General features: G+C 46.1%; 1 protein-coding gene across 1 annotated transcript; it reads right to left on the bottom strand.

Annotated features, from left to right (window-relative positions):
- Positions 1 to 6,796: 6,796 nt before the first annotated feature.
- Positions 6,797 to 7,724, bottom strand: Atp6v1e2 (ATPase H+ transporting V1 subunit E2). Its single transcript, XM_090336156.1, has one exon. The coding sequence runs from the start codon at positions 7,621 to 7,623 to the stop codon at positions 6,943 to 6,945; it is 681 nt and encodes a 226-aa protein (XP_090192282.1). The 5' UTR covers positions 7,624 to 7,724; the 3' UTR covers positions 6,797 to 6,942.
- Between the last annotated feature and the right edge of the window lie 2,389 nt (positions 7,725 to 10,113).

Genomic DNA, 10,113 nt, shown 5'->3' with positions numbered 1-10,113 from the left:
TCTGTTTTCTAGTTGAATCTCTAATGTTCCCCCATAAACCCTGTGTTCCACACTACAGATGCTCTGTTCTGTTCTGCATTTCCCCATGCTGCATGCCCCTTGTGGTCTTCCAAGATGTTCCCACAGCTGGCTATACCCCCACCCCAGTAGGTCCTGGCTGCTAAAGCTGCCTGGAAGCAGCTTAGCGGGTGCCATAGTATCCATCCTCCAGTTGACTAGCACTTTGGGCCCATTCTCACTCTGGCTAAGTTTTCTCCTCCAGAGCATCTGTCTCCTGGGCAGTAAGACATGGATCACTAAAATGCAGGGACAGGAAATGTGCACAGCACCTGCCCCTGTGCACAAGCCAAGAGCCTGGCCTGCAGCCAGAACTCTACTCCCAGCTGCATTTAGCAAATACTTGCTAATGTGGTGGCAATTAGCAAACTCTGGGTTTCCTGAAGTCTCCCTCCCACCCAGAGAACCTAGAAGACTTCCTAAAGCCCCAGTTCTCCTTTCAGTAATGAAGCACCCTTCCTGCCCCTCCACCACCACCTGCCACCTCTGCAGGGTCTCTGGTCCCCAGCCCAGGAGCTATGAGGTCATGCTCAGGCCATATGACCCATGCTGCATCTGTCAACCATGATACAATTACTAAGACAGTCAGGGTGTATATGACATTCAAACCTGCTCTCTCAAACCAAATCTCCTTTCCTGCCCAGGCCCCTTTCATACCAAGGGACTATCTGAAAAGTCCAAGAATCTTAATGCTACCATTTAAGGAGGCCAGAGAAGAAGGAAAACGTCCGAGATTGAAATTCTTGGCTGCTGCTGTTTGGAAACTATGCTTAAGCCCTGGTTGTTAAAATATCTTCCACCAAAGCAATTTTGCCTGTTTTGTCCTGTAAAATTCCTCCTTCTCTTGAATTCTGCCTATGGAAATCACCCAAACTAGAGCAAAGGTTTAGGCACACAAAAATCTGCTACTTATTATTAAAATGAGCAAAATATATGACGACATTGAATAAATCCTGGCATAAAGGAACACTATAATATTAGGATGTCCAAGAATTTTTAATGATATAGATCATGCATTAAAAATGACATTGACTAGTATTTCTGGAGCACATACTATATCCCACCCTGTGGTTCTAGTAAATGCATCAAATAGATTCTTACACCCTTAAGAAATATTACTATCCAGGCCAGGAGTTTGGCCTAGTGGTAGAGTGCTTGCCTCACATGCACAAATACCCAGGTTCGATTCCTCAGTACCACACACATAGAAAAAAGCCGGAAGTGGTGCTATAGCTCAAGTGGTAGAGCTCTAGCCTTGAGAAAGCCCAAGGACAGTGCTCAGGCCCTGAGCTCAAGCCCAGAACTGGCAAAAAAAAAAAAGAAAAAAAAGAAAAAAAAGAAAGAAGTATTGCTATCCTTCTAAGAGCTAGTCTCTAAAGTTGACTGGCTTAATTTGAATCTAGAGTCCAGTCTCTAGAGGCCAGAGCTCTACCACTTGAGCCTCAGCACCACTTCCAGCTTTTTTTCTATGTATGTGGTACCGAGGAGTGGAACCTGGGCCTTTGAGTATGTTAGGCATGCACTCTATCACTAGGCCAAACTCCCGGCCCTTGAGTCCAGTCTTTTACCTCTTATGTTCTTAACTAGCCACCACAATAGTAGCCAACTGAGATGATCAGCTGGCCTAAAGGGATTTCTGCAAAGAAATAGGCATTTCTTTTTGTTCCCTATGTTGCTACATGGTGTTTTAAAAACATAACACTTGCACTCAATTGCTATAATATGTACTTCAAGGCAGTTGTGAAACTGGTTCTGATTGTTGACTTACTCTCCTAAATTCAGAGAGAACTTGGTGGACTTTATTATCACTGTTTAGCTGTTGTTTTCAGAGCATCTGTTTTGAATGAAATGTGTTACACTGACAGAGTGTGGTTCCCACCCTAACTGCTTAACATCTGACTTAGCAGCCCCTGCTACAGAAGACAAAGGTGAAGTTAAATGATACTCTTCAGAGGGAAAGGGGTTCCATTGACCCACATGCTATTTAAGGGGAACTTTACAGGAGGCGCAAGAGGAAGAGGAGGAGGAAAAGAAGTGGTGCCTGTAAGGAACATGGCTCTAAGATGGCTACTCACCTAGATGGCTTCCTTCCTATGGTGAGATTTCTTTTGAGCTGGGAAGGGGACTCCTATAATGAGTAACGAAAATAATCACACGGCATCATGAGGCCCTCACAACTTCTCAGCATCTTCCCATTATACTTGCACGAAATTCAACGGTCTTACATGCTACCCATAAGACTTCATGAGATCTGGCCTCTTCCTGTCTCTCTGCTCTCCATTTGCTCACTCACTGTCCCAGTTTTGCTTCTTAAACTAACAGATGCTCTTACAGTGTTAGTGTGGTTTAAGTGTTACTGTAGCCTGCATGTTTATGTCCCCTTAAAATTCTCATGTGCGAACCAATGACCAATGTGACAGTAGCAGTATTAAGAGGTAGGGGATGATTAGGAAATATGTGGGATTTGTGTCCTTAGAAAACATGGGCCAGAATCCTGGTCTGGAATGGGAGAGGGAGGGAGGGAGGAAGAGAGGGAAGGAGAGAGAGAGAGAGAGGGGGGGGGGGAGGGAGGGAGGGAGGGAGATAGGAAGGGAGAATACCCTTTGGGATTAGAAGCATGGCTCAGGTCTCAGGTGATAGGGCACCAACCAAAGAGCAAAAGAATCATATAAAAAAATGGCAGAGCGAACTTGCTAGCCTCTTCCACCGTATGGAGACACACAGAAGGCTTTGTCTATGAAAACCAGTCTTTTACCATACACCAAATCCCTTGACACCTTGACACCTTGGACTTCTGTTACTTATAAATCATCTTAGCTAAGAATTTTGTTGTTGTTGTTGTTGTTGTTGTTGTTGTTTTGCCAGTCCTGGGCTTGAGCTCCAGGCCTGAGCACTGTCCTTGGACTTTCTCAAGGCTAGAGCTCTACCACTTGAGCCTCAGCACCACTTCCGGCTTTTTTCTATGTATATGGTACCGAGGAATCGAACCCGGGTCTTTATGCATGCTAGGCAAACACTCAACCTCTATGCCAAACTCCCGGCCCCTGTTGTTTAATTTTGTTATTTGAAATTTTATTCTTGTTCATTCATCCTGCAACCATTCATTAAGTTGTCGGGTACTTTGTCGGACTCTGCATTCCTTGTAGTAACAGATCAATTAAGGCCCAGCCTTCAAATTACATCTAATATGCATGGTGAGGGCACAAATGGGAGGGATGGAGGCTGTGAGAGTTTCTAAAGTGGTAGACAACACATGATTTTAGGTTGATCTAGGAAAATATAAAGCTTTAGGACCTGGCCCCTGCTCAGTAGAGCCAATAACTGTCCTTGGTGTACAAAACAGGAAGTCCTGGTAACAGCATGGGTGGGGACGACAGTGGAGAACGGGAAGGATTCTACAAGGGTCTCCTATGTGTCTTGTGCAGGTCAGGTGCTGTGTGCTGGGGCCACCTTCCCACCCATTTACTCCCCAGTGGACTCCAGTCTTTTCCTGGCCCCATCTAGAGCCATCCCTAAAGTCTTTCCAGGCATCAAAGTTAAACATTGGGCTCTCGAGGTCCCCTCACATTTCAACACTCTATTCCAGTTCTGGTAGTCAGGAGGAGTCCAACATCACCTTGTATGAAGTGATAATAGAATGTGTTCAATTTCATCCCTCCAAGGGGTAGAATGGTTGGGACCTGCTTTTGCTGGGCCTGCTGCAGAATAATAACCTGCCACCCAATAAAGAGTAAAATCCTGCAGAGTGACTTGTGAGCTTGCTCAGGAGCAAGTGTCCCTCATGCTTCAGAATAGCAATTGGGGGGCGGGGGCTAGTGGGAGGAGACTATTAAAAACCAAGCAACTTCAGAGATCATAAATTGAAATGGGCTTGGGGCATACCAGGGTGAACATACAAAAAGAATACAAACTGTGTCTCCTGACAAGCAAGAGGCCACAGTTGCTCCCCTAAGTGGGGAAGAGAATAGATCTGCTGGCCCATTTCTGAGGCCCCTATAGCCCCAAGGGGAAAGCTTGGTAGCATTTTTTGTGTACTAGTCTAGTCTCCCCTGGCTCCATGAGGGTCTGCCACAGCTTTAAAGCCTCTAGCTCCGCCTCCAGCTCTCAGGCTGCTCAGAGGCTCAGTGTCAGAGCTAACTACACTCTGGCTGCTGACAAAACTGACTCTCCACTGGGCAAGACAGGGGTTCCTGCTGTGGGCTTGGATTTTTCCCAGATCTACCCCCCACTTCTACTCTGGCAGGGAAAGAGGCTACAGCAGTCTCCTCAGAGCAAGCACAGCCTCTGCTGTGGTGTCAACAGCTTCCCTCACACCTGGGGAGGAAGTGCTAATGTGTACATGCGCACACAGGACTGTGCCTGCCTGCAGCTGTCACAGTTTGCTCTGACTTATTCACACAGTCCTGAAGATGGGTTGTGAATGCTGAAAAAGAATGCACATTGGCCAACAGAAAGTACCAGAGCAAGCATCTCTAAAGCAAAGGTCCTAGGGTTGGAGGCATGGTTCAAGTGGCAGAATACTTGGCTAGTAAAGTGTGAGGAACTGACTTCAAACCTCAGTACCAATCAAAGAAAGAGAAAGTTGGAGTAGAAAAGAAGAAGAAAAAGGGAGGGAGGCAGGGAGGAAAAGAGAGGCAGGCAGGCAGGCAGGCAGGGAGGGAGGGAGGGAGGGAGGAAGGAAGGAAGGAGGGAAGGAAGGAAGGAAGGAAGGAAGGAAGGAAGGAAGGAAGGAAGGAAGGAAGGAAGGAAGGAAGGAAGGAAGAAAGGAACCTTTGCCCAGGAGCAACAGAGAAGAATTTCTTTTTGTCACAGTGGAACCAGAATACAATGCAGACTCTAGGCCCCTGTCTCATATTCTTTTCCTCTTCCCGTGATCCTGAAGAAAGAGACTTCATTCAGAAACCAGAATTAAGAAGAATGAGCCAGGCATGGGTGGTTCATGCCTGTTATCTTAGCTACTCATGAGGCTGAGATCTGAGGATCCCATTTCAAAGCCAGCCCAGGCACAAAAGTCCGTGAGACTCTTATTTCCAATTAACTACCAGAAAACCAGAAATGGCACTGTGGCTCAAGTGGTAGAGCGCTACCCTTGAGCTGAAGAGCTCAGGGACAGCACCCAGGCCCAGAGTTCTAGCCCCATAACTGACAAAGAAAACAATTTTAAAAAGAACACTGTGACATCCATCAATGATGATCCAGAGCCTCTTGCCTGTACCCAACACTAGGTGCCAAAGTGAAAAAGTAGCGAGGATGCAAAGAAGAACAAAGCCACAGTCCCTGCCCAGGAGGTGTCATGTGCAAAAGATGAGACCAATGGAAAAAGTAGCTAGGAGTCAATAAAGGCCAAGCATTCACAGCTCTAAAGGAAAGGTGGTATCCTTATGGTCACAGGCTAGAAGAGACTAGGACTTGATTAAGCCACTCGTCTTTGTTCTTGTTTGACGTCGTAAAGGAGGAGAGTGGAACCCATGGAGGGAAGTTGTGAGGGAAGTGGGGAGCGGGGCAAGTCGTTCTAGGAGAGGGAAAAGCTGCTATTAAACATTTCCTACAGAAATGTTGGACTACGATTCAAGGGAGAGTTTGCCTCAATGGTTTCAACATCCATCAAGTTTTCATGCAGCACAGCTGATGACATGTCGAGTGTCTTGATGACTTACTAGCATGCTAATATCAGATAGCAGTTGGCTCGGAGGGGCAAAGCTGAGGTCCTCCACAGGTTCACACACTCCTGAGCCTCGGCAGGACGTTTGGCTTCAGTTTGTTGATGTAACTGAGCCACCATCCTTCCTGCCTCATTCATGGTCACTGTCTCTGCATCTCTCACACCTCACCACACTGACCTACAATAGGTCTAACACAACCTGCTTTTCTCGCCTCAGGGCTTTTGAATGCTTGGCCCCATTCGTCTTTACCTAGCTCTTTACCTAGTTCAGTTGCCAACACGCAGGCTCTGGGTGATCCATCCCATGGCATTCCCTTTCTGCCACTGTCTTCTCAGTTTCATTGGATCAGCACTGTCCCACCAAAGGACAGGACGAGATTGTACTCTTCCCCACAGTCTACCACCCAGTACATTACCTAGCTCCCACTGGCATTTAGAAACCCATCGCACCTACTCCATATACTCCTCCTCTCTGGACGCACATCAGGACCTCAACAGGGATACAGGGAGACATGTTCACCTGAGAAGTATAGGAAGGCTGGGTTTGGGGGACCAGGGCTGGAAAGTGATCAACTACTTCTCTTGAGAGTTAGCAGCACTGAGTGAGCTTCTGCCTCAAACTCCCTGGTTCATGCGCCATTGTCTTATTAGAGTTTCACTTCCAAAACACAACTCTAAAGATCAAATCTGAAATTTCAAGGCAGTGGTTCTGAAGCATTCAAATGTAAGGCTTGGGATCTGCTGGGTGTGAAGCCTTGTATGATTGCACTGGGTATATGCACATGAGATTGACTTATGTGCATGAAAGAGACTGCTAAACCTTATCAAGTAATGTAAGTTCAGGACTGAAATGAAACCAGAGGAGGAAAACTCATTTCACATGCACCTTGAAAAAAAAACAGCACACAGTCCTCCAGGACAGAACAGTTCACATCTTACCCAGGGCTACACTAACGAACAGACATCCTCAAACACCTCATCCCAAACAGGACAATGGCCCAGAAGCTGTTGTATGTGTAAATGAACTCAACGTGTATTCTTAAGCATTAATTTTATCTTTATTCCAAAAACTAACACTGTATAATGCTTTTTAGCTATTCAGCATTATAGCTTTTTATTTATTTTTTTAATTTTTCATGACAGTAGGGCAATCTTGGAGCTTTCAAAGGAAAACACATACCACTAGTTTCCTTTGCCCAAGCCCAGCTTCTTTTTCCAGAGTCTTAAACAAAGAACTTTCTATTGGGATTAGCACCAAACAGACATCTACGTATTTCTGGCATTTTTTGCTCAGATAAGAATTCCAGTCGGCTCTCCAAGGTATTTGAAACCTTTATTTTCTGATTGCTGCTATAGACTTCCACACCTCCAAGTGAATTTACAGGCAAGAATGTCTCTTGATCAATCTTGATCTCCACTTGTTTCTGGGTGGCTGTCACATACTGAGGAACTGCCTTTTGCACAGCAGTATCTACCATAAGGAAATCCTGAGGCCTACAGCGCACAATCATCACAGGTTCTAGCAGACGAATTAGAGCTTGGAACACTAGTTTATCCAGAAGCTCCTGGTAGGCTTTTAAATCTGCTGCTATTCTACTGAGCCTCACCTTTGCCTCCTCGAGTAACTCTGAGATGAGATCATCTCGGGCCGCCAGGACTCTCAGCCTTGCCTGATTCCTCAAGGTAGACAACTGAATTTTCTTCTGCTGCTCTATCTGCTTTTCCTTCTTCTCATAATAATCCATAATCTTCAGTCGTTGGGTCTGCACAAGATGTCCTTTTTCAATATTGAACTCCTCCTCAGATTTGGCATCGATTTCATCTGCCTTTTCATTCGCTTCTTGTTCAATGAAAGCCATCATGTGCTTAATCTGCTTCTGCACGTCATTGTCATTCAGGGCCATGCTTGTTCTTATAGAGGGAGGGGGGAAGGGAGAGAGACAGAGACAGAGAGAGAGAGAGAGAGAGAGAGAGAGAGAGAGAGAGAGAGAGAGAGAGAGAGAGAGAGAGAGAGGCAGAGAGACAGAGAGAGAGAGACAGAGAGAGAGAGACAGAGAGAGAGAGAGAGAGAGAGAGAGAGAGAGAGAGAGAGAGAGAGAGAGAGAGAGAGAGAGAGAGAGAGCCTGGTAAGACTCTCTGGTTTCTTTAAGGCAGCATTTCAAGAGCGTCCCTGAAGTTGCACTTCCTCACTATGGAGTACACAAAAGGAAAGAGAAGTCACAAAGGCAAAAGTGTCATGGAGACCATCTGGATAGCCCTCATCTTACAGATGAGAAAACTGAAGTCTAGAGATGGAAACAATTGTCTGTATGTGCCCTAGAGAAACAGAAACTTTTAACCTTTGTTCCATCCCTGTTATACGCATTGTGCTCTTGTCATCAAACCATAATAGGAGCTCAGATCAGATCTAGGCCAGAAGTTCCTCATGGTTTAAGACTCAGGCATTCAATGGAACTGAATTATAGAATTCATTCATAAGTGGCAAGGATAGACACCTTTGGAGTTGGGGAAGACAAAGAGCATCATAAGAAATTGATCAAACAAGATTCAGTCCTGCAGCCTGGGGCTGGTGGCTCCTGTCTGTAATTCTAGCCACCAAGGAGGCTTGAGATATGAGGATTAGGTTTGAAGCCAACCAGAGCCAGAAAGACTCCTATCTCCAATTAACTACCAAAAAGTTGGAAATGGAGTTGCCATTAGGAAATAGTAAAGGACTAGCCTTAAACAAAAGAGCTCAGGGATAATACCCAGGCCCAGAGTTCAAGCCCCAGGCCTACCTAGTACATACACACAACACACACAGAGGAAATGAGTGATTCTCCTAGTTGCCAGTTTTGGGAGCCACTGTGGAGGAAAGTAGAGGGAGGGCACAGCCCCAGGTTATGCAGGAAGACAAGAACACACCAAACCAACCCTTACCAAAACTCTGCCAAGGCTGCCTTTGCTCTTGCGCTGGGAGTCTGCAGGCAGAATGTAGAACTTGGAACACACATTAGAACCTGGCACTGTCACTTCCTTCTTCGCACAGGCGACCCTCACAGTCTGACCACGAGGGCTGAATCCATAGAGCCAGACTGTCACTGGAGATGGCTGGCCAAGTCTGCCAGGAGGGAGCCAAGAGGGATTTCCTTGGCACCCAGGCCATAGCTGGGCCTTCTCCTTACACACTCGGAATGTCAATTAATTTGGCACACAGCAGGCTCCACTCTGGGGTGGGCTCATCTTAACAGACACGCGTGTAGAGTTGGACTGTCAACTTATTAATTTACTAAGAAAAAATACAGCTGGCACACTGGCAGTTCATGGCCTCCTTCTGAATGTGATTTGTCTGGAGAGCCAAATCCAAAGATTTGTTAATGAGAAGGCAACACAGTCACAGTTCACTGGAGGTCTTTAAGAGCCCCACTCCTTCCGTGGGTTCTGCACCCCTGCACACAAGAGAAACACCTCTCTATACCCAGACATGCTGTAAGGGGTGCAGCCAGCTTCCAACTGCAGTCAGACTGCCAGAATGCTCTGCCCTGAGCCGGCCGTTTGTATGACTTTGGCAAAGAAACTCACCCTTCAAAACCCGTTGCCTCATTCCTATGATGGAAATAATAATTGAATATATATCATAGTATTGTTGTGTGCCTTGAATGAAAGAAAGCTTGGCACTGGTAACTCTCGCCCGCAATCTTAGCTACCCAGAAGGCTGGAGATGGGGAGGAAGTTGCTTGATGGCCAGCCTAGAGAAGGAAAATATTCACAAGACCCCATCTCAACCAATAGCTGGGGATGTGGCACACATCTGTCATAATGAATACATGGAAGACAGACTAGGACAGTCTGTGCAGAAAAATGCAGAAGACTCCACATAATAGAAGGAGTTGGGCATGGTGGTTCATGCCTGTCAGCTCAGCCATTCAGGCATGTGAAAAATAGGAAGCTCTCAGTCTAGGTGTGTACCTGGGCAAGCAGCAAGCACTGAAAAGGTAGAGGCACCACTCAGCAGTAAAACACCTTTAAAGCAAGTATGAGGCCCTAAGTTCAAACCCCAGTACTTTCCAAAACATTTTTTTTTCCAATTAACCAAAGAAGTCAGGAACAGTGGCTCACACCTGTAATCCTAGCTAATAAGGAGGCTGAGATCTGAGTATCAAGGTTCAAAGCCAGCCTGGGGAACTAAAGTCCGTGACACTCTTATCTCCAATTAACCACTAAAAAACAGGAAGTGTTGCTGTGGCTCAAGTGGTAGGGTGGTATCCTTGAGCTGAAGAGCTCAGGGACAATGCCCAGGCCCAGAGTTCAAGTCCCATGACTAGTAAAAATTAATCAAAAAAGCTAATGATATTAAAATAAGCGGAAGTTTAGCACAGTGCTAGGGACATAGCACAACAATGGTGGGCACACAG

Source organism: Megascapheus bottae, chromosome 7 (assembly GCF_031878675.1).
Source record: "Megascapheus bottae isolate mThoBot1 chromosome 7, mThoBot2.hap1, whole genome shotgun sequence".
In the NCBI taxonomy this organism is placed as follows: domain Eukaryota; kingdom Metazoa; phylum Chordata; class Mammalia; order Rodentia; family Geomyidae; genus Megascapheus; species Megascapheus bottae.
This window is presented reverse-complemented; position numbering and strand designations above follow the sequence as displayed.